We start from the raw sequence: 25,542 nt of genomic DNA on the forward strand, positions 1-25,542 counted from the left end.
CTAATACAAATCTTGGTACCAGGAAGTGGGGTATTACAATAGCAAATATCTAAAAATGTAGAATGACTGTGGAATTGGATAATGGGTAAAGGCTGTCAGAGTTTTGAGGCACTTGACAGAAAATGTCTAGATGCCTGGAAGAGACAGTTAACAGAAATATAAACAGCAAAGGAGATTCTGGTGAGGGCACAGAAAGACAAGAGGAGAGCTGTATAGAAAGCTTTTGTTGTCAGAAAATAAATACACATCATAAACAATGTGGCTAGAAAAAAGAATGTTCAAATGCCTCTGGAGAAGTTTACAAGGAAATGTGTTGCTTATTGGAAATTGGAGGAAAGGTGATCTTGTTATCGAGTGGCAAAGAACTGGGCCAAATTGTGTTCTAGTGTTTTGCATCCCTGTGAATTGTCTGGGAAGCCAACAAAGTTACTAAAAATAAAAACTTTTAAGAGCAGAAACACTGCCAGTTTGCACCAAAGAGACAGGGATGGACAAAATGAAGGAAGACTGTTAGACTTCTGGAATTCTACTGGTATGAAATGAACCTACCCAACTGACGCACTCTGCAAACAGGCATTACCTTTTAAGAAAAGGGAAGAATGCCCCCAAAGGCAAATCAGAGTCCAGTGAGCCTACTACTGCCATCATGGGCTTATTAGGTCAAGGAACCAGAGCCAGTAACTTCTTGGCCACGGAAGGTAGGGCCACCACCCCTGTGAGCCAGAGGATACAGCATAGTCCCAAAGAAGATTATTCTCCAAGCCCCAAAATCTAGTGAAATTTTCCCTGCTAGGTTTAGGACTTGCTTGGGACCTATGACCTCTTTCCTCCTGATGTCTCCCTTTTATAATGGGACTGTCCATCCCATGCCTGTGCCCATCATCGTACTGAAGCAGATAACTCGAATCTGGCTTCACAGCTGTGAATTTCACAGCTGTGGAAGAATTTTACCTCAGGATTTAGACAATATTTACCTGATATATGAGTCAGGGTTCTCCAGAGAGAAACAGAACCAGTAGGTATGTGTGTGTACATGTACACAAATGGAGGCAGATAAGCCCCAGGCTCTGCAGTCAGTAAGCTGCAGATCCAGGAGAGCCAATTGTGTTCTAGTCCAAAGACAGGGAGGCTTGAGAACCAGGAGGGGTTTATGCTTCTGTTAGAGTCTGTAGGGAGGAAAAACTGATGTCCCAGTTCAAAGGCAGAATCAGGCAGGAAGAGTACCTGTTACTCAGCCTTTTTGTTCTATTCAGTCCCTCACACATCAGGGACTGCAATCTGCTTTACTCAGTTTCCTGTTCAAATGTTAACCTCATCCACAAACACCCTTACATATATCTAGAGTAATACCTCATGAAATATCTGGGTACACCATGACCCAGTCAATTTGATACCTAAAATTAACCATCACAGATGAGACTTTGGACTTAAGAGTTGATGCTGGAATTGTGTTAAGATTTTGGGGGATGTTGGAATGGGGTAAATGTATTTTATAGGTGAGAAGGACAAGACTTTCAGAGGGCCAGAGGGTGGAGTGTTATAAGCTGGATTTTCTCCCCCTAAAATTCATATATTGAAGTTCTAACCCCAGTACCTCAGTAGATGACCTTATTTAGATATATAATCTTTACAGAGGTAATCAAGTTCAAAATAAGGGCATTAGGGTGAGCCCTACTCCACCATGACTGGTGTCCTTATAAAAAGGGGAAATCTGGACACAGAAATATTCAGAGGGAAGACAATGGGAAGAGATAGAAGGAGAAGCCAGCCATCTGCAGCCAAAATGAGAAGCTTCAGAAGAAGCCAACCCTGTCAATACCTTGTTCTTGGACTCCTAGCTTCCAGAACTGAGATAATAAATTGTTGTTTAAGCCAGTCTTTGGTACTTTGTTATAGCAGCCCTAGCGAACTCATATACTCTAATCTCTGTATGTCAATTAGTATTGCTCTCAACACATTCTTTTAATAATGATCACTAACAGTTACAGAGTGTTTACTAGATACTAATCACTGCAATAAATTCTTAGATACACACTATCTCAGTGTGTATCTCTTTGAGTGGATTTAATGGTAGAAGAATGTCCCAATAAAAAAATATGCAAAAATAAATTTTAAAAAAGTTTCTTGAGGCCGCAGAGATAAATTTTGAATTATTTTCCATTTTCAAAAATTTTCAGGTAAATTGTCATTATTCCAATTTCAGAACTGAATCCAAGACGAACAGTTGGTACATGGGCAGGGGCAGAAATTGAAGCCAGATGTCTGAATACAGACCTGTGCTCCCAACCACCTCATCTAAGTGTCCTCCCTTTCCCCTGCCTTGATTCTTTTCATTTCCAATGTGACAGCTACATGAGAAATTACAATATGCTGAGATAAAGTTTTCACAACATGATAGCTCATCTACGTTACTCACAATTCTGTGTTACTGCAGCCTCAATTATACACTAGAGTCCATAAAGCCCACAAAATGAGACAACTCTTAACGAGGTGACATTTTAAAATACATAAATTTAAAGAACAAGTACTATATCCATTGCCAATGGTTTGTATAAGTCTGGATTCAAATGGTAGTAAGGTTCTTCAAAAAAGTTTGTTGAGTCTGAGATTTATATAGAAAGGTAAAGAAACTAGGAGAGCCAAATTAACTGTGAAAAAGAACAAAGTTAGAGAATTCAACATTACCTAATTTCTTGACTTATTATAAAGTTAGTTATCAAGGGTATTGTTGGCAAAAAGATAGACACATAAATAAATCAATGCAACAGAAAGTCCAAAAATACCCACACAAATATGGTCAACTAATTCTCAACAAATTTGCAAAAGCAATTTAGCAGACAGTGTTTTCAATAAATAGTTCTGGATCAACATGATATCCACATGCAAAAGGTATATATCCATATACCTCAAACTTCTATAAAAGCTAAATCAGTAAGGATGACAGTCTAAATGTGAAAGTTATAAAACTTCTGGAAAAAAACATAGGAACAAATCTTTGTGGCCTTAGATTTGGCAAAGATCTTTTAGCCATGACACCAAAAGCCCAATCCATAAAAGACAAAAAAAATTATCAAAATTTTAAATTTCTATTTTTTGAAAAAAATTAAAAGACTAAGCCATGGACTAGAAAAAATATTTACAAAACACATATTTCACAAAGGACTTGTAACTAAAATATATAAAACCATTAAAAAATAAGAAAACAAAAAACTCAACTTAGAAAATGGGCAAAAGATATAAACTGATATTTCATCAAAGAAGACATATGAATGACACATAAGTATATTGGAAGATACTCAACATCATTAATCATTTAGGATACTATACACAGCTATTAGATTAAGGGGGAAAAACACGACAACCAAATGCCGTTGGAATAACTATAGCCCATACGTTACTGTATGTGTGAAAACAAAATGGTATAGTCACTTTGGAACACTGTGGAACTTTCTCAAAAAGCTAAATATACATTTAAAATATGACCAAGCAATTCTACTTGTAGCTATGTATCCAAGAGAAGTAAAAACTTATGTTCACTGCAGCATTATTTATAATCACAAAACATTGGAAACAGCCCAAATGGGAATATTACTCAGTAATAAAAAGGGGAAAAAAATGACTAGTGTACACAACATCACAGATGAATCTCAAATGCATTATGGTGAGTGAAAAAGGCCAGACTCAAAAGTCCACACACATATGATTCCATTTATAGGACATTCTGGGAAAAAAACAATTTTAGAGATGGATCAGTGGTCAGCAGGGTTGACAAGGGAAGGACTATGAAGGAGTTTTTTGGGATGATGTTATTGTTCTACATCTCAGTGTAGTGTTTACATGACTGTATCTGCCAAAGCAAAGGACAAATTTTATTACACATAAATTAATTAAATTGTATTTTTATTATATGTAAAATATAATAAATTATATCTCAACAAAAGACCTTTTTGAAAAAAGTAGCCTAGCTTAACACTAAAGTTTAAGATTTTTTAAGATGGCAAAATAAAATTCCTGTAAGATGAGCACATCCTGTTTGTCTCAACCAACTCAAGGAAGTCAAATGGATTTTATTAAAATTCTGGCTTTTTATAAAAAGTCTGTCACAACTTCTACACTACAGTCAGAGGCCTGGTTTCTGCCTCTGATTCTGTCAATCAAGTAATACATACAGTAACAATATTTCACTTTATTTTTCTGCTTCCAAGTTCCTTACCTTTAAAATGAGAGAAAGCATTCCTAACCTCAAGGTAAATGCAACCATTAAGAGATGATAAATGGAATATATGTGTAGGATTGCTGACAATACTGACTCCATCTTTGGTCCTCCACCTTGTTCACGTTTGCTCAGTGACTACTCTCGGGGAATACGTGTTCCGGGCCCTTGGAGATTAACACACATACCTTAAAATTATGGGGGAGGCTTGTTTTGGCCTCCCATGAATCTGATAGAGATAACATGGTCTTTCCCCTTCCTGATGTACAGATGGTTCCACAAGTTATAGGTTAGCTGTCAGGTGCACGCAAGCCATTTATATAGGTATTTGGGAACCCTTTGCTCTCACTATAATGCCCATCTACCTGTCTCCTCGCCCTATAAAATCAGGGGACTAACATCTGGATTTTGCGGAGAATAACTCTGCAGCTCGCCCACCACCGGATCCCTCATCAGTAAGTTACCCTGAATAAAACTCTGTGTAAACTGCATGGAGTGGCCTCCTTCGTTTTCTGGTCTCTGAGTGCCTTCTCAATTTATTGTCTCTCTTCCACTAATAACGTGATACGTGGAATACGTATAGTGTCAGCCAACTAAATATAGATGTATTATCACATTTAAACTCAGCTAAGCTGAAATTTTAGCCTTAACAGTAAGACCTGTCACTACAAATGGTAACAAAAAAGAAGAAAGTAAATTATCTGAAGCACAAATAAGAAAGTAAAATACACAATAAGAATCACAAATACATTTAAAAAACTAGGATGTTTGCTAATGGGAATATACTGGGCTTTTTGTAAAAGGTTCTTTTCTTTGGGGAAGGGCACAAAAATATCTGTTTTTTTTTTTTTTTTAATGTTTGTTTTTATTTTGGGGAGAGTAGGAGCAGGGGAGGGGCGGAGAGAGGGGCAGACAGAGGATCCAAAGTGGGCTCTGCGCTGACAGCAGAGAGCCTGATGTGGGACTCGAACCCACAAACCGTGAGATCATGACCTGAGCCAAAGTCGGAGGCTTAACTGACTGAACCACCCAGGCACCCCCAAAAATGTCCTTTTCTAAAAAGGAATATTATTGCAGGTTATCTCTGCATATTAATGAATGTAATTAACTTGTAAAAAAAAAAAAACACTGCAATACATCAAGTGCTTGCTACATGTCAACACTAAGGGCTTTACATATTATTATCTAATTTAATATTCATAAAAACCACAAGATAGCACCAACTGTACTTTAGGGAGTAATTTCCTAACATTCATATGCTTGATGGAAGAGCTTCAGCAAGTTCCAGTACACTGAAAGAAAAGCATTTAAACCAATAACGCTGAATTTGAAACTATTCCTAAGAAATACCAAGAAGGATCATTTGTCTTCTTCCATACTTAAAATATGTGTCCTCATCCTTATTCAAGAAGCTATCACTTTGGTCTATCTAATAAGCAAGGTAAGGAAGTAAAATAAAATGACTACTCTCACCTTGCTCTTAAAGAAGGAGAGTTCCCTTTTTAAGACCTTTTAAAAATGCTCTCAGATACAAATCCCCAGCAAGACCACAAAGCAGATACTCAACTATGGAGTGCCTTGGGGACAATGTCTGTGTGTACACATGTGTGTCTGTGTGTCCCCCATAAACCACAGTACTTAATACATGCATTCACATGGATAAGATGCTGCCCTTACCCTGGGCCTAAGGCTTCTAACACCTTCTAAGGCCTTGCTTTTCTTTGGTCCTTCAGCTTTATTCCTGCCCACGGGCCAAAGATTTCTGAGGGAACTTCTAGAACACATTCCAGAATACCAACGGTCCTGAGATTCCCTATCCAAATGGCTCCAAAACGGTTTCCAAGATCCAGCTAGCCGAGAGAAGACTTTACCACCAATACATAGGCCGCTAACTGAGGAATGATCAAGAAGGGCTGTTAAGTGGGCAGATGGACATGCAAACTGCCCTCGCCACACACACATGCACCCAGGACCCCAGAGGGGTACAGTTAGTTCTACAGTGCCTTCGCTTTCTGTACAGGACTTCATAGGAATCTGAGAGGTGATCGAAGCTGACTCCACAAGAGTAAGCCAGAGACACCCAACCAACGCCAGTTGTGGGGTCGTGCAGACAAAGGCCAAGACAGATACACTGACAGTTGTATACAAGGACCTGAGTGGGATAGAGCAGCAAACTGAGAAAGACTGAGGCCACTGAAGCAATTCCTGAAAGGGGGCCTTGGGTACTGCTGTCATTCCCAGCCCAGCTCAACAGGGGGGAAGGTATGTGGGCAGACTGGGGGCAGGGTATCCAAGAAACAGGTTCTGACGTCAGCTGCAGTGCCAAGGAGATGGCAGGGTAGCAACAGGGGGAAGCTGGCGCAGTATGGGGGCAAGACCATCAGCTGATTGTAGAGAGCCAGTCAAGGGCTGGCGATAAAAGGGCGGGGCCGCGGCCGACGTCACTGCCGCGGCCGACGTCACCGCCACTTGCCGCATCCTCAAGATCTCTCTGGTGCAGCTTGGGTGCAGGTCTCTGCGGGAGCCACCCTAGACCTCTGCAGCTTCTCCTGTTAACATGGCCGACTCGGAAAACCAGGGACCTGCGGAGGCAAGCCAGGCGGCGGCGGCAGCGGCGGCGGCAGCGGCAGCGGCAGCGGAGGCGGCCGCAGCGGAGGAGGTAATGGCGGAAGGCGGTGCGCAGGGGGGAGACTCTGACAGCGCGGCTGGCGACTCCGACAGCGCGGCTGGTCAGACGGCCGAGGAGCCCCAGACCCCAGCAGAGAATGCACCAAAGCCGAAAAATGACTTTATCGAGAGCCTGCCTAATTCGGTGAAATGCCGAGTCCTGGCCCTTAAAAAGCTGCAGAAACGATGCGATAAGATAGAAGCCAAATTTGATAAGGAATTTCAGGCTCTGGAAAAAAAGTATAACGACATCTATAAGCCCCTACTTGCCAAGATCCAAGAGCTCACTGGTGAGATGGAGGGATGTGCATGGACCTTAGAAGGGGAGGAGGAGGACGACGACGAGGAAGAGTACGAGGATGAGGAGGAGGGGGAAGAGGAGGAGGAGGAGGAGGAGGAAGCTGCGGCAGAGGCTGCTGCGGAGGCGGCCGCTGCCAAAGATGAGGGTCCCCATTCTGCGGTGTCTGATGACGCCAAGAAATAAGCGGGGGCAGAGATTCTGAAGAGGAGAGTGACGCCGAAAACAAATACCCTATTTCTTTTCTTTTTTTTTTTTTTGAATATTGGTGGACTTAAAAATAAGGCTCAGGTTTGGGACCAAAATACAACGAAATCAATACTGACATTCCTAATATTAAATTGAAGCAATCAGATCCTGGCCAGCCCGTTTCAAATTTGATTTTCATTTTGAAACAATAAATATATCAAAAGGTGTTGAGGAAAACGAGTTAAATTTAAAATGAGTTTTTCATGATCTCTTCTGTGAGGACTGCAACTGAGGCTTAGTAAGGGTGTCAAGTAGATGTGAAGTAAAGAATGTCACTTTGAAACCTATTCATCCCACAGCCATCACACTACACACGGAACACCCAGGCCAAGACTGAACATGTTCTCAGTGTTTAATTCTTCAGTTTCTTTAGTCTGGACATTTTCCAGTGCAGGAAAAGCAGAACCCAAGACTCTCATCTTAAGACTTTGCTTTTGTAACCCAGACATCAGCTTTACACTTGAGAGAAGAGTGACGAATGGAGGAAGCCTGTGATGGAGATCATGACAGGACTGCTTAATGAGGCCTGGAAAACTGCCACTTCAAATTCTAAAGAATGTTCTGAATATTTGAATTTAGAGAAGCAACATGGTTCTGAGAAGGAGGGTGTATAACCTGTATAATATTGTCAACATATGTGTTTGTTATTTACAGTCTCATGTTTATGTGTTTTCTTGGTAGTGTCTATTTACAAAGGTGTAAAAAAAAAACCCCAAAATGTTTAAGTATTAAATCCTTTTTACCTAGCATTCTAGAAATATTAATTTACTTGAAAAGATGTAGAATGTAGCCAATTCTGTAAAGCATGTGTATTCAGTGTTATGTAGTTTGATCCTTGTGAAGTCTTTTGTCATGTAGCTTTTAGAATGTAGCTGTGAAAATTACCAGAACTCTTCAACGAAGCTAATGTTTGGAAAAAATATATACTTGAAGAACCAATCCAAGTGTGTGTCCCCACCCCCAGCTCAGAAGTAGAAGGGTTTAAGTTTGCTTGTATTAGCTGTGCCTTCATTATTTTGCTATGTAAATGTGACATATTAAATAAAAAATGGTGCATATTCAAATTTTACTGCTTGAGGATAGACTGACATACAGTTAAGGATTTTTAGGAAGGACACATTTAATGTAAAGACTTTTAGCTTCTTTGTGGGTTTTGAATTTTGTGTGACTCCGTGATCTACGAAGAAACAAGCATAAAGTTGTTTACCACTGTAGTGTTAATAAAACTATTTTCAAAAAACAAAAGGACTCAGAATACTCTGCCTGGAATTAAATCCCAGCTCTGCCTCTTGTGAGCAATGAACCTCAGGCAATTCAGTTGGTCTGTGTTCAGTTTCTCCTTCTATAAAAGGGGATAGTAACAGTCCCTTCCTCACAATTATGAAAAGTCAGTTAATACACAAAGTGTAGGCTAGTATCTGACACATACTCAGTGCTTCAAGAAATTCAGCTATTATTATTATTTTATTATTGCTTTATTATTACATGAAAGATAAAGACACTGATTGGAAATTCAATCCTCCTTCCCTCCCCAGGTACAAAAGGGGAGAAAATAGACAACATTATATTCTTAAGTTTATGATTCTTCATCAGAGAAGAATGTGGCTTTTAATTCAGAAACTGGAAATTCAATAAACTGTCTCGTTTTGGTTTCCTCAGTGTAAAATCAGGTTTTGAATTCCTCCCAGAAGAGATAAAAGACTTTTAATGTGATATTATAAATATACAAAAAGGCCTACTTCAACTTTACATTTGGGCATTCTGAATGAAGAAAAAATAGTTTAAAATTAAAGACCCCCCCCCCCACACACACACCCAAAATAAAAAACTGAAATGCATTTTCTTCCATTTCTTTTAAGGGTTAAAATTATGCAGAAGCGAAATGAGACTGCTTTACCTTAAGGACTGGAAGGCAGCTCTGACCTGTTGCTAATGGCAATAGTAGAGTTAAATAAATCTTAATGTAATATTAATCATCCTTAGGGCCAGGCCAACCAAAAGAGAAAAACAAAATAACATATTTACATAAGAAGTCAAAGATTATCTTAATAGAAGCAAAAAAAAAAAAAAAAAAACTAATAAAACTCAGTATTTATTTCTTATCTCTAGAAATAAGAGACTTGTTTAATATTTTTCTAGGTCCATCTAGTAAAAAGAAAAAGTCAATGAAACAAATAAGGAGTGTAATTATTGGGGAAAAATTTTTTTGCATTCATGTAATTATATACAGAAGACCCAAGAGAATCAGCTGAAAATTATTAATACTGAATATGTTTGAGGAATTGACCAGCTGCTGGATAAATATACAAAAGCCATTAACTATCTGTAGGTACTAATAATGATCAGTATAAATGAAAAGACACTTTCAGAATAGAAAGAAGAAATCAAAATATTTATAAAAACCTCTAACAAAAAATACGTATAGCCTATGTGAAAAGGAAAAACAAAGAAAGAAACGTTAAGGTCTTTGGATGGTAAGATTGAATATCACAAAAGTGACAATTATGCCCAAATTAACTTTTAATTTATCACAATCAAATCAAAACCCAAACTGAATCTGGACCTTAATATAATTAACCTAATGTTCACCTGTATGAATAGCTAAGGAAACCAGCAATATGGAAACAATTCAAGCTTTCACCTTAGAGTACAGGTCCCCCCCCCCAAATTTTTTTTAAGTGAAGAAAATACATTATGTATTTATCAATTACTGGGCAGGGGAAGGCTGAGATTAGTAATATAAGACCAAAAGAAGTAACAGACATGACAACACACAAACTAATAAATTATAAAAATTTAAACACAAACACTCCACATTTCCAAAAGCAAACAGGAGTCCAATTTACAAAAAATAGTCTTAATGTAATATAGAGTTCCTACAAATCATACGAAAATCATTTAGTCCCAATACAGAAATACACACAGGACATCAGCAGACTACTTTAAAAAGAGGAAATACTGCAACCCTGCCTGGGGCAGAAAGACATATCCCAAGAGGGCAGCACTAGGTTGACCAGGGCTCCAGCGAGGTCTGGAATACACGCATTCCCAGCCGAGTGCTCTGGCCAGCAGTCTTTCTTCCACTTATGGTAAGACTTTAGCTGTAGGGTTTTCTAGCTACTAGTCACACCACTGTTGGCCACTTTCCCAGGATACAGGGATGTTTACGATGCCTTTCACCAATGTCAGTCAATTTCCACCGCTTCCCAACTGAGTTGATCTTTACCCTCTGTTTCCTGCACTGCTCATTTGATAGTTTCTCTGACAGCCATAAAACTTGGATGTTTACGTCTAGCAGGATACCCTGCCTTTAAGATGGGTCAAACATTATCACTCAGAAACCATATTTAATCCATTACTTGCCCAAATTTGTCACTAAAGCACAAAATAACTGGCAGAAAGAAAAGCAACATGCATTACACATTCAATTCAGTCTCTCAGAGCATTACGCAGAAAAGTGTCGCATCCTAAGCATGACACAGCAGTTCTCCCTGCCTGAGAGTTAACACTCAAGGCAGACACAGAGACACATTTGCACGTGCACACAACATGTACACAAACATTTTTTATTGAGGAGAAAGTCACATAACATAAAATTAACCATTTAAATGAACAATTCAGTGGCATTTAGTACATTCACAATATTGTCCACTTCTATTAATTCACAGTAAAATGCATCAAAGCTGTGCAGAATATGTAAAGTAGACTATGTGTGGAAGAAATGCAAAATTTTACAAATGCAAGATAATTTATTATTTTTTTTTAGGAGAATACTTAGTGCTTATAAGGATTAGGTAAAATGAGTACTCTCATACACTGATGATAACGTGTAAGTTGTATATAATTCATTAGCAAAATCAATTTAGCAAAAACATTTATCAACTGATTCAAAATGATATACACTAATTCAATTTCATCCTTGGGATATTATCCATTAAAAAAGCAATTTTAAAGGCAAACAAAGAAAGCTTTATACACAAAAGATGCCTGAAAAGTCTTATTAAAAATGAAGGAGGAAGGAGAGAAATAAAAAAGAACATAGAAGCCAAATACCCCAAAGTGAGAGAACAGAACACACACATTCACAAGGCAGACTGTGTAGTCATTATTAAAGGTATCCATGAGGGCTTTGTAATGATATGCTAAATATAAGCATCGTCTCAAGCTAAGTTTAAAAATTCAGACATATAATTTTACACATATATAGTACATTTTCACCTAAGCCAACTTTGTTTTTTTTTAAACTGCATAGTGTTCCTGAAAGGAAAACAGCAAACTCTTCTAAGTCATTTTTCATACTGGGTTAGGGAGGGGGTGGTGGATGGAAACTCAAGTTCTGGTCTTGGCATCTATGGGGCAATGTGCTGACATTTATGGAGCACAGGCTCTCACTCAAAATGCCTGGCTTTGAATCCTGCCTCTGGCCCTGAATCCTAGATTTCTAGCTGTGTAACCTTGAACAGTTACTTATGCCTCTCTGTGGCTCAGTTTCTGCCATCTGTAAAGTGAAGAGGATTACATCTGAAGTTCTTAGTATAGTGCTGGACAAATATTAAGTACTCAAGAAATGTTACTGGCGTTTTAATCATCTGCTATTCCCGTAACAGCCCAATGCAAATACAAGGTAGATCTTAAAGATTACACCTCTTAGAGACCATCTGAAGAGATCAACTCAAGTCTTTGAGCAGTCCTAACTTCAGTAGATGTTAAGGACCTGGAAGTGTTTGTCATGTATGAGTTTTATTCTCAGGTTCTTTCTATGGAATCAGGATGCTCTTTGGAGCACCTACTTTAAGCCTGGCATGCCTCACTGTGTGATCTTTTTACTACGCTCCCCATCCCTTTTTTGATATGACAGAAATGGGGGAAGACATCAACTGCATTTAATTTGACTACATTAAATTGAAGTCAATTTAGGGGAATCTAGAATGATACATACATTTTTCATTAATGGTAATAACACCATGTTACACAGTATGAGAAATACTTAACCATGAGTGGTCCTTATCCAGATGTGATTACCAGCTGTGGCAAGATCTGGCTAGGGTGTAGCCACCAGCAATCACCCACGGATATTCTTTTACTTGGATGCTTGTAACTCATTTGCCTGTCTGAAGCTCTTATCCAAGGACAGAATGCAATTTTAAGACCAAATGGAATACAATAAATTATGGATTAAGAATTGGTACCTTTCTGGCATTTTCCTCCAGGGCAGCGGTGACAGCAAATAACTAACTGGTAAGTCAATAAAAATAACTTCAATGTGAGCAGTATCTGTGTACTCAACTGCCCAAGTTAAAATCCAGAAGGTGTTATTCTTATATAGTTCTTCTATCTACTTTTCTTAGACCCATCTAATAAATAACCAAAAGGACCCCAATCCTCTCTGATGAGATTATGACATATAATAGACAAAAGGAAAAAACAGCTGCAATGATTAATCTTGCACAGTTGTATGCAACATTTCTTACAAGGATCTCAAAATGTTTTACTGATATGATTTCTACTTTTGCAGCATAAAATAAAAAGAATAGAAATTCACTCGTGTCACTCTAGTTGTCCCTAACCATGACAGTGATACTAAGTAATGTGGCAGTAATCACACTAAGTTCTCAGAAGCTTCTCTAATAGGTAACTGTGTGACAGAAACAAGGTCTGCCTCCCGACACAAGTACAAAGCCATGTACAATAGCGCCTAAAACAGCATGGATGAGTTCGCTATGTGCTCAATGAGTGCTAGTGACCCAGAAAAGCAAAAACCTAAACTTCACCAAAGACAGAAGCTGTTCCACACTTTAAATTCAAACACAGTATACTGGCAATCAAAGCAGGGATCCGCCACACTCTGCCCGGCAATATTTAAAACCATAGCAGTCTGCATTGTACAAAGACTTGAACACTTCTGAAGCTACTTTTTAGAACGTCATGGTAATAGAATAATGGAGTTTCACGATACAAGTGAAAAAATGATGTGGGTTTCCTTCTTTTTACTCTCTTAAATTTATGTATTATCGTTCCTTTAAGGAAACTGTGTGCCATCAGAACATCCTTATTGAAAAATGTGTTGTAGGAGCATCCCTGAAGTCAATTAGAGTCAAACAAGTGCAAAGGAGGAGGACAGGAACCTACATGCCTTGTAAACAAAAGCACGTTCTTCCACACTGACTCAGCACCACTCTTGGGCTTAAGCATTGTCTGTGAGTGTGTATGTGTCAGCAACAGATATAAACAGTGGAGAAAGAAAAGAAGAAGAAAAAAGAAAGTGTCCCAGGAACCTATTTCTATCATGCAACTCCTTTGCTCACAAACCAACAGTGGTGTCTTACTACCTGCTGAATGAAGTCCACACCTAATTTCCAAAGACTTCTACAAACTAACCCCCAAGGCTAAGCTAGTGTGAGTCCTCCAAATGAAGTCCCCCAGCAATGCCCCCCACGCTCCACTCAGTCACTGTTCTCTCCCTGAAATAACAACAAAGATTTAGCCACCACTTTATGGAGCACCTTTCACTTTTTACTGTGGTCTCTGCCTCTATCTGTTATTCAATCTTAGTAGGCTTCCTAACCTAGTTCTATGCTGTATCTGTCCTCCCGGGTACACAGGTACGTCTGTCCCAAGTTGATTTCTCCGAACTCCTTTAGATTCAACCACCCAAATGAGTCTTTTTATTTCACTTCCGAAATACGGTTGCATGTGAGAACAGCTTACACCCTAAACAAACTGTGTTATATTTCAGTATTCCTGCGTAGCTTGTCTCTGAACTATTCAATCCAATTGTTGATTCAAAGAAATGTCTATTGAATAAGGACAAATAGTGGGTGACAGAGAGAGAAGCAGACACACGAAGAGAGAAAAACTCACCCAGAAAGAGAGAGGGAAAAAAAGCAGAGACAGAAAGTACTTTAAGAGAAATGCTTTTATAAAGATATGAAAGAGCTGTAAGTCCCAACTGCGTTGACTACAGACTACATCACAAATCGCCTATGCCTGCACTAGACCACTGCCCAACCCAGTATATCAAACAGAGAGCTTTATGATGACTCATCATAACATAAAGACATTCTGAATGTTCCCCTCCTTGGGCCTCCTGCCTAGCCCATTGTTAGCTTCTAAAAAATGATGCACACATTATCTTGTCTGAAACCTCATACAAAAGCTCAGACATCCTTTGAAAAACTAAAGGCAGATACCTACATACATAGGTTATAAAACAATCATCAAAACTAAAAGAGAAATCTCCTGGGCCAAAAACTCCCCTCTATGATCTGCCATAAATTTCCTAATTCTAAAATATTATCAGATTATATGGAATACATAAGCTGTTGTTTTTTTTTTTTTTAAGTTTATTTATTTATTTTTAAGAGACAGAGAGTGTGAGTGCACATAAGCCGGGGACAGGCAGAGAGGGAGACAGAATTCCAAGCAGGCTCTGCACTGACATCACAGAGACCAATGCAGGGCTTGAACTCAAGAACTGAGATCATGACCTGAGTTGAAATCAAGAGTCAAGACGCTTAGCCAACTAAGCCACCCAACTGCCCCTATAAGCCTGTTTATATATTTTTTAAAAAGTGGATCATAAGCTGTTAACAAAATACCAATGTTATGCAGATAACAAAAGGACAGTACTTTTAGCTCCAAGAGATTCTTACTGAGTTTTGGTTGAAACCCCTACCTGACATAAGAGTAGCCTCTATAATAGGTTCCTGGAGTCAAGGTAATTTCATCATCTGAAGCCACTTTTGTTGGGCACTTACTTTCCCCAAAGGTGAGGCTTCCTAGTCTGGAAGGCTAACATGACAGAGAAGGTTACTGAATGTTACATGAGACCACACGATCTTCTAGCTGTCTTTAAAAATGTGAAAGGATGTAGGGGCGCCTGGGTGGCGCAGTCGGTTAAGCGTCCGACTTCAGCCAGGTCACGATCTCGAGGTCCGTGAGTTTGAGCCCCGCGTCGGGCTCTGGGCTGATGGCTCAGAGCCTGGAGCCTGTTTCCGATTCTGTGTCTCCCTCTCTCCCTGCCCCTCCCCCGCTCATGCTCTGTCTCTCTCTGTCCCAAAAATAAATAAACATTGAAAAAAAAAAATTTTTTAAAAAAATGTGAAAGGATGCAAGAAGAGGTCTGGTTTTTTAGATCTACAACAGTTATCTCCTGAATCTTGGTCTCGTGCTTCCTCTAATATTAAAAATTAATCACAATCTGCAAATTCTTGCTCTGTTACCCTTGCTTCCTCTGCAGAAGGGATTAAGGATTAACTTCAATCTTGGTCTTAAAAGTGCAGAGAAATAAAGTAGCAACATCTACAATAGTCCGAGGTCAGGACTAACCTGTTTTCCTTGCACACAGTCACTTTGTCTCCCCCAGGTATCAGCTTCTTCTGTTCAATCACTCCATAGCTTTCTCGACAAATCTATATTTAAGGAGGGAAAAAAAGAGATGTGTCAATTGTGTTCACCACTTATCTTTCTAGAATCCAAATGACTGCGAGAAGCTTTAGGAACAAATGTTGCTTAATCACTACTTATAATACAGAAAATTCTTGGGAAAAGAGAAAGAACCTGATTCAGAAAACATTGGCACCTTAAAAGATATCCTGTGTTTTAAGACATGCAGTGGCCAATAAATGCAATCAAAGAGAAAATGATATCAATTCTAGAAATCTATGTATCAAGAGTAAAGAGGATTAATGTTTCAGTAACTTTACACAGATGAATCATTCACTCATGTATTAAACATATTTACTCAACTCCTTTAACACTTAAGACACTATACCTAAAATAAAATTTGTTCAGAGGAGACCCTGAATTTATTCTTTGATTTGGAGAAAAACTAAATGTTAATTATGACTTGTGAGCACAATGAAAGAGAATGCCACAATCAGAAGTAAACTGTGGAAATCCTTACTGTGAAATTGAGGCAGAAAGTCTCCTCAATATCTTCCCCAGGGTAATCTAAAAGTTCTTGAAGACTCCTAATCATAGAATAATGGAGAAATGAAAAGAGGCAAGTTAGATGCTGCAACAGGGTTTCTACCTCAGTCATATATCCAGATTGTTTGCAAGGAAAACCAAAAGAAGATTCTAGGACAAACATCAATCCAGACTGACAGAAAATTGTGTTACTTATACCTGAAAAAAAAAATATGGCAGTAGACCTGTAAGACATTAGTTGTTCTCTTTTCCCACTGACAAGTCTTACTGGATTTGTGAAGAAACGATGATGGATTTAGATCTGACATACCTGTGTTCATTTAACCCTGGTATTGCTTGGAAGTCCATATGAGAACATGGTACTGCAGTGGCCCTACAGAATGTCTTCATCCACATGTATTAGAATAACCTTCCATCATAAAAAAGCCACAAAGTCACCTCATCTACGTAGGAATCGTAATGGCTTACTTGTTAATGCAAGGGGCTCTGTACGGTAAAGACACTCTAGTGTCTGTCATACTAAAGAACACAAACATGTACCCTGAAAACAAGAATATGTTTATGCCAGTAACGTTCACATCCTAGCTTTCAAGAGAATACATCCTTGTAACCAGACCTCATTCACACTTTCTTCTTTAGTGAGCTCCAAGTCTGACAATTCCATCAAGAGTGGCCCAGGAAGAAAATTCCTAGTGTGGAGTTTAAATCCACTCCCAGTTAACCACCCAAAATCATTACTTGAAATCTATCCTTAGCCAGGCTGGCAAAGTATATAGCACACACTTCAACTACTCTCTAGCCTTTTTCTTCAGTTACCCCCTGCCAGGGTCTCCTCTACTATTTTTTTCAAACTCCTTCTAAAGTTTTCTCTTCCTCTCTGTGCACCCATCCCTCCTATCCTTTATGGTTTCTCAGTGGTAGTGTCCAACACAGGTGGTGTGGCATTCTCATTTCCAGAGGGTACCTTAGAAATCACACTTCCTCTGTCTCCATCTTAAAATCAGTACTCTTTTCTAGAAAAGGGGATGTTCCTTCCTATTGAAGCCAAAAGGATTATACTGTTTACAAAAATCCAAAGAAACAAGTTTTTTAAAATATATGTGATCTTATGCTAACTAAAATCAAGGCAGAAACACTCAGAAGAAAAGGGGTTTTAAAAGCCAGAAAGAGAACAACAAAAAAACATGGTTCCAAAGGGTGCCTGAGTGGCTCAGATGGTTAAGAGTCCGGCTTTGGCTCAGGTCATGATCTCGCAATCTATGAGTTCAAGCCCCGCATCGGGCTCTATGCTGACAGCTCAGAGCCTGGAGCCTGCTTTGGATTCTGTGTCTCCCTCTCTCTCTGCTTCTGCCCCATTCATGCTCTGTCTCTCTCTCTCTCTCTCTCTCAAAAATAAATAAACATTAAAATGGGTATGTATATATATGGCATATATATACATATATATGGCTCCACTACTCTGGAAAACAGTCTGGCAGTTCCTCAAAAGACTAAACAGAGCTTCTATATGGCCCCAGTAATTCGACTCCCAGGTATACACCCAAGCGGAATGAAAACTTACATCCACACAAAAACTTGTACAAGAATGTCCACAGTAGCATCATCCGTGATAGTCAAAAAGTGGAAACAATACAAATTTCCATCAACTATTAACTAATGAACGGATAAACAAAATGTGATATATATCCATGCAATGGAATATTATTTGCCAATAAAAGGCAATGAAGTACAGGCACATGTTATAACATGGATCACCTTGAAAACATGCTGGGTTTGAAAGAAGCCAGACACAAAGGACCATAGATTATATGATTCCATTTATATGAAATACTCAGAACAGGCAAGTCTACACAGACAGAAAGTTAGGTTAGTTCTTGTCTAGGGCTTGGGGATGAGAAGACGGGATGACAACTAAGGAGCACCAAGTTTCTCTTTCAGGTAATGAAAATATTCTACAACTGCAGTGATAGCTATACAATCTGAATATACTACAAGTCACTGAATTTATACTTTAAATAAGTACCATGGTATTTGAATTATATCTCAATTAAAAAACTTTTTTAATGCTCCCTTTTCAATACTTTCTCCCTCTGTATTTCTGGACCATGACGAGTCTCTAAGTCTTTATTTTTTGTTCAGGGTAAGGAAGGTTGGGATTATTTGGTACCCCTGAGCAACTATGACCTCCATTTTCCTTTTTTCCCCTCTGCCCTTGGGGTGCCACCAGCAATGCTTCAAGCAAGGAGTGGTGCATCTGCGTCTTAAGAGTCTAGCCCTATGTCTTGATAAGCTCAAGCTTGTCCGTGAGGTATTTTCAACCTTTAATCCTTGTGCCACAGGTAGCCAGAGCAATTCCCCACACCAATCTGCCTATCTTTTAGTTCTGTACCTTCCTTCAGTGGGTGACAGCTCCTTTAGATCTTCCAAGCCAGGCTTTACATTCAGTAACTTCTTGTAGAGAGCCAATGGGAAGTGGAGATCAACCACTGTGGAGTTGTAGATAGCTAGTCCACAGGTTATGCCGATCAAGTGAAACCAGTTGTGCTCTACAAAACACTTTTCAATATGCATACAAATGTGTTAAAAAGAAAGGCAGTGCTTGCAGCCCTCCAAACACTCTGCCATTTACCTCAAAATACTTTCGGTATAAAAGAATAAAGACCCCATTAATATTTAGTTACCTTCTGAAGCAGAGAAACACCCTGACAAAAGTTCAATTATCCCACCAAAAAATTCAATGCAAACAACGTTAAGCATTTACAGCTCCATCTAGAGACAGAGACAATAGCATATAATCTTCTGAAGCAATGCTATCCAATAAGACTTCGTGCAATGATGGAAACATTCTATTCCGTGCTATACAATACTGTAGCCACAAGCTACACCCACTGAACACTTGAAATGTGGCCAGCACAACTTTGAAAATAAATCTTAAATATTATTTAATTTTTTTTTAATGTTTGTTTATTTTTGAGAGAGAGACAGAGCACAAGCAGGGGAGGGGCAGAGAGAGAGGGAGACACAGAATCCGAAGCAGGCTCCAGGCTCTGGGCTGTCAGCACAGAGCCCGACACAGGGCTCGAACTCATAGACTGTTGAGATCATGACCTAAGCCGAAGTTGGATGCTTAACCAACTGAGCCACCCAGGCTCCCCATTACATATTATTTAATTTTAATAAAATACGATTTAAATTTCAGTGGCCACGTGTGGGTAATAGTTACCTTTTTATTTTTTTTATTTTTTTTTAAATTTTTTTCTCATTTATTTATTTTTGGGACAGAGAGAGACAGAGCATGAACGGGGGAGGGGCAGAGAGAGAGGGAGACACAGAATCGGCAACAGGCTCCAGGCTCTGAGCCATCAGCCCAGAGCCCGACGCGGGGCTCGAACTCACGGAACGCGAGATCGTGACCTGGCTGAAGTCAGACGCTTAACCGACTGCGCCACCCAGGCGCCCCAATAGTTACCTTTTTAGAACAGTGCAGATCTAGGGAGAAAACTCCAACAGGAAAAAAGAACTAGGGATGCCTGGGTGGCTCAATCAGTTAGCATCCAACTCTTGGTTTGGACTCAGGTCATGTACTCACAGTTCGTGGGTTCGAGTTCCGCATCAGGCTCTACACTGACAGCACAGAACCTAGTTGGGATTCTCTCTCTGCCCCTCCCCCACTTGTTCTCTCTGTCTCTCTCAAAATAAAAAAAAAAAAGAAAGAAAAGAAAACAAGAACTAAATTATAGTCTGGTTAAAAACGGATGCCATTGAAAGTTTAGCTCTTCTACTGAATTTCCAAAAATTCAGTGTGTGCATGTATCTGTAGAAGTACTCACACACATACATACCACTGTTATTATTAAGCTAAGACATATTTGACTACCACTTTCCACATGTCATAAAACCCATTTCTTTACCACACTGTGTTCTTTTTACCCTTCAAAGAGTAACAAAACCTGGGAATCTTAACTACTAGAAAGGGAAATGGGGCTGATGAGTGACAAAACATGAGATCTTGGCAACAAGTGAAATATGAAGACTAGATACGCTATTGGATTGTTTAAATTATCTTTGTTATGCTCCCCTTGGCAAAGTCAGAAGTCAGGAGATCGGTCTGACCACAAAAAGAAAAGTTTAATTCTATCCACCTGTTTAACTGCAATATCACTAACTTACAGTATCTGAAAACCACAAGAGATTTGAATCCTGATAGTAGGTAAACATTCCGTAGATAGGATTCAAAAGTTCTTTTAACAGTAAAAGAAAGAACTCCTTTGTGACACCGCCAGCATCCACTGCTTCTTCGCCATCAAAGATTACCTTAAAATAATGAAAGCAGAATTAATACTTCAGGGAACTCTTTGATGTTTTATCTTTTTTTTTTTAAAGCAAACTCCTTCCAAAGTCAGGACAAAGGAAGGGATATATAACAGACAATACATTGACACAATGAACACTGCAAGGTGTATCTACTTATTAGTAACAAGGCACTTACACACAAAATTTTTCCTAGGTACTCCAAGGGATACAAAGGAAGTCAGAAGTTTACCATATGTCCATGGAAAGTTTACCATCTATTTGGGGCAGTGAGGCAAATATAAAATAATCAATTGAGAACACATTTTATTTTCAAAGAGTCAAATATACTGAAAGGTAAATGTTCTGGCACATAGAGAAAAGCAATGATTAATTTGGATAAAGGAACACTTTCTGGAAAAAATCCTTCTCAGTGGGGCTCCTGCAGTAACTGATGCTTATGGAAGTGAGGAGGGCATTCTAAGGAAGCACAGACCTGGGTTCTGTGAGAGGCTATAAACAGATCTACATGGGGCATCCTGGACCCACAATGACCATCACAGTAACAACTGCAGCAAACCAACAAATGAGATTCATTGAGAGTTTGTTACATGCCAGCACTTAAACTCTATTAACCTAATCCTCAGAACAGTCTGATGCATAGCCATTACTATTATCATCTCCATTGTACAGGCAAGGGCTCAGAAACAGAGCTAAAAATAGCATTTGAGAAAGTGTACCCTTGTGGGTGAGTTCAAGGTTGCCAAGAGCAGGACAAAAGAAAAGGTAGAGACAGACACTAGGACCCCGATTCTATGGATGCCAGCAGAAGATTTAACTCAGACATGCTACAAAGCAACAAGTGTCTCATCTGAATTACTAATTGAAAACAGGGGCAAAGGGACAACCCCCCCCCCACCCCGCCTTTGCAATATCAAAAATCTAACCCATAAGTTCCAGGAAGAATTCCCAGGCAGACTGATGTTACTCATGGTATGTTCTGAAAGGGTGACAATAGCATGAAGACCATCAGTCTCTTGCCTACTGCCTTTTGGAAATTGGAAATAGGAATGGCAATGGAGATCTGGAAATCATCTGAAGGGAAAGATAAATGATTTAAAACAACTTCAAATAATTCATTAAATACTAATCAAACACCTACTATGTAACCAAGAATTGTGTTAAGCCCTGGGAATATAATAAGTGGTAACAAACATGCATAGTCCATGAGGAAAAAAAAACAGTAATTCAATAACTTCAGGGTACTAAGAGCACTCATGATAGGTCAACAGCTTCCCAGACAATTTCACTCCTTTTTATTCTACCTTTTTCCTTCTTTCTCTCCAATCTTTGACAACCAAAGCTAGATGCTGACTTGACAGTTTTACCTAGTTGAAGCTTTAGTTTTGCTAGTTTGCTTGTTTCTGGTAGAGTTGGAGCAGGGTCACTGAAGAGAACGGACAAAGAAAGCCCTATAATCCCTCAAGTAATCCTCTGGCATCCTTATCTGATGTTATGTTGAGATATTCTGTTTGATTTGACAAAAGGAGGTGATTGAATGATTGCAAAATGAATGAAAGACCTTAAGAATGGCTGTACTCCGTAATTTTAATGATAAGACCTCTGCTGTTTCATCACCCCTGTTTAAAGAAAACCTTGGAAGTCATTTAGAGGAATAGAATGAAGGGCTCACTTTGAGAGGCTTTTTCAAATCAATGTCGGAATGAATGCTCAGCTCTCTTAGGGCATCTCCAACAAGATTGTTCCTGCGAACGTGAAGGACCAGGAAGGGGCTTCTGGCCAGCAGAGGCTCCAAGGTGAGAAGCATGAAGACATTCTGCAGGTTGGCTCCGTTGACTGCCACCTGGAACATCACATGGAAGAACACAATTACTCAGTGTCCTTGTAAGTGCAGACCGCAGCCGGCTGTGCCTTTGGACCTGGGGTGGTGGGGAGCAGGCTGATTGCATCTCCGTTTTGTTATTTCTGATTTTCCAAGTTGCTCATGTTTACGAAACACACAAATCTTTCTAATCTGAACCAAAAGAAATTAAATGAAACAGCTGAAGCATATGACCCATAACCAGTTCCACAAAAATGACTGAGACCAGCTAATTAAGACTGAAATAATCATCAGAGTACAAGAAACATAATGGAGAGTTGGTAAAAACCATGACTCTCAAAATAGCAGGAAAAGAAACCTAAGAACCACTTGTTAAATGGTTTTTATTCTTTGAAACTGTCCACTTTCTCTGGAAAACCTTTACATTGACAATAACATGGATAAGTTACTGTGAAAACAGATACTTATATACAGATACACACAGAAAGCAAAAGAAAGACATATGGAGAGAGAGGGATGAACGGAGTAATAGATCTACCAATAGTAGGAAGGTAGATCTGAATTGCTAATTCACAAAATGTCTTTGTAGACTTCTGAAAATCAATTCTATTTTATAATAAAAATGTGTATTTAAAATAAATTAAATCTCTGTAACTTAAGTTTTTATTCAATAAAGAATTACCAAGCTCCATTTAATTATCACTCTGTCTCTACCAAGGGCAGCAAACGACGGCCTGCAGACCAAATCCAGCTTGCTGCCTGTTTTTGTACAGCTCTTGAAATAACAATTTTTTCTCATTTTTAAATGACTGGAAAAAAATGAAAAAAAAAAAAAAAGAATATTTCACATGTGAAAATTATATAAAATTCAAATTTCAGTATACAGAACATTTTATAGGCATAATGTCATGCTCATTCATTTACTTACTGTCCGTCACACTTTCTGTGCTACCACACAGATAGTTGAATAGTTGAGACAGACTGTATGGCCCACAAAGACTAAAATATTTCCTATGTGGCCCTTTATGAGAAGGCTTGTCAACCCCTGATCCAGGTAAACATGCATTCATGTATATGTGTTACATCCAACATAAAATTGCTGAAAAAATTTAAATAGTTCTAAAAAGTTATAATGGCCCCTCATCTAAATACACTCTCTCCTGTTAAGTTAAAGTTACAATTGAATGCTTGGGATAAACAAAACACAGTAAGAAGAGGAAATAATTTTTTAAATATGATACCTGCATCTGTAGTTCAGCATCAGTCTGTAACATTTTGGTCTTGGCTTGGGCATCAAAGATGAAAGGGTAGGAACAAAGTGTTACAGTATCCTAGAATAAAACATATTATTGGCAATATTACAGTGCTCCACAGAGAACAGTGCTGGATAAATATATAAGTAAATGAAAAAGGATCATTTACCTGTATTATAGATGGTCTAGCCTTCTGTATAAAGAAAAATAAAAAGTCTGTTACTTAGATTGCAAAACCTGAATTTTCTACTCCCTGCAAGTGTAAAATACAAACAACAAATCATATAACCTATCTATTTGGCCATGGAGAGAACTAACACCATTTGAATGGCTGACTCGATTTTTGATAGAACATACCAGATGTTTTGATGGGTATAAACTGAGAAAAAAATACAAAAACAATTATAAAAAATTTTAAAGACCTTTAAAGACCATTCACTGACTCCACAATTCACAGCATTAAAAGAATTCTCTTTTATAAGAAATCTAATTCTAAAACAGGAGCTTTACAACCTTGATTTCAGAGATTAATTTTGTTGGGTAAAGTGGATGTTGCAGATTGCATTTTGTCAGCATGTTACATCTCCTTCTTACGTACACACACACACACACAGAGTTGCTTCTCTTAGAAGAAAACAAATATTTAGAAAGCTGTCCCTAACACAACATGTGGACTAGTGGTTGTTCTACAAAAGATATTTCATCAATATGTGAATAAATCTAAATAAAATTTTGAGCAAGGGAATAATAATAAATTTTTTTAAAACCACAAATGAAGCCTATCTACAAGGTCTGTCACCATTTCGTTTACCAAGGGGAAAAAAAGGAAATCTTTTTCCTGAAGGTTGTCAGGTTATATAACAAACATTATTTATTGATTTAATAGAAACAAAAACATCAACAATATATATCCTGTTGATCTGTAGCAGTATTTCTAGAACAGAAAACTGCAGTCTTATTCTCAGAGATCTGAGAGTGCTCCATTAATTTTTAAAAATTCTGTGGGTTCTTTAAAATGATATCCTTAAACAAAATTAATGAAGATGCATTCTCAACAACTTCCTTATAATAACTTTCATTTATTTTAAAGATCGCACTGGTATCATATACTTAATTGTCCAAGGGGAATGAAAAAGAAGAAAAGCAGTCTTCCTTTGTAAGTGATGCATTTGTGCCCAGGAAAAGGCCAGAACAGTCCTGGCCCGCTGCATGAAGGAAGGTTTAATAGCAGCTGAAAAGAGAATAGAGCTGAGTCATCTCAGGGCCGACAGGCCTGGGAACTCAAGCACCCAGGCCTGACAGTATGCAGTTCCTCTCCACAATGCAACTGGGGTTTGGTTTCAGTAAGACGTTTTTGCTGTTCCATTTAATCAGGAGGCTCATCTGCATTTTGATTTTACAGGTTTTTATTGAATTTGTAAGATATGGTTTGGTTCTATACCTGTTTAAAGGCTATTGAATAAGAAGTATATAACTAGCTCCTTTTGTGTTTGTTTGTATTTCAATGAAATAATTTAACAGCAATTTTAATTAAAATCCATCCTGTTAATTCTTTAGAACTAGGTTCCTTTAGGAATCTTGGAACATTTCCCTAGACTGAGAAACCCGAACTGGAGAGATGATTCCAGTCCAGTGAGACAAGGTATGGAATCACACATATATAATCCAGGCTAATTTCATTCTCATCCCTACATATCTAATTACTTTGTATTTAGGAATTGAAATCACTAAAATTTTAAAAAGCCCATATACCATCAAACAGCACTCCACAAAATGATCTTCTAGTCTAGGTACCTGA

The 25,542-nt window shown here is 38.6% G+C and overlaps 2 protein-coding genes across 5 annotated transcripts in view; one reads left to right on the forward strand and one right to left on the reverse strand.

Annotated features, from left to right (window-relative positions):
• HERC3 (HECT and RLD domain containing E3 ubiquitin protein ligase 3) overlaps positions 1-25,542 on the reverse strand; it is a 112,082-nt gene that overhangs the window by 8,417 nt on the left and 78,123 nt on the right. For all 4 annotated transcript variants that reach the window (XM_045473159.1, XM_045473188.1, XM_045473178.1 and 1 more), the window contains exons 17-23: positions 23,914-23,937; positions 23,733-23,822; positions 22,342-22,512; positions 20,529-20,672; positions 18,748-18,914; positions 16,333-16,399; positions 15,756-15,838 (exon numbers count right to left, since the gene is read on the reverse strand). In XM_045473159.1, coding sequence (XP_045329115.1) covers positions 15,756-15,838; positions 16,333-16,399; positions 18,748-18,914; positions 20,529-20,672; positions 22,342-22,512; positions 23,733-23,822; positions 23,914-23,937 — 746 coding nt within the window. The remainder of the gene's footprint in view (positions 1-15,755; positions 15,839-16,332; positions 16,400-18,747; positions 18,915-20,528; positions 20,673-22,341; positions 22,513-23,732; positions 23,823-23,913; positions 23,938-25,542) is intronic.
• NAP1L5 (nucleosome assembly protein 1 like 5) lies at positions 6,654-8,672 on the forward strand. Its single transcript, XM_045473202.1, has one exon. It carries the CDS (start codon positions 6,771-6,773, stop codon positions 7,362-7,364), a length of 594 nt encoding a protein of 197 aa, XP_045329158.1. The 5' UTR covers positions 6,654-6,770; the 3' UTR covers positions 7,365-8,672.

Source organism: Leopardus geoffroyi, chromosome B1 (assembly GCF_018350155.1).
Source record: "Leopardus geoffroyi isolate Oge1 chromosome B1, O.geoffroyi_Oge1_pat1.0, whole genome shotgun sequence".
NCBI lineage: Eukaryota > Metazoa > Chordata > Mammalia > Carnivora > Felidae > Leopardus > Leopardus geoffroyi.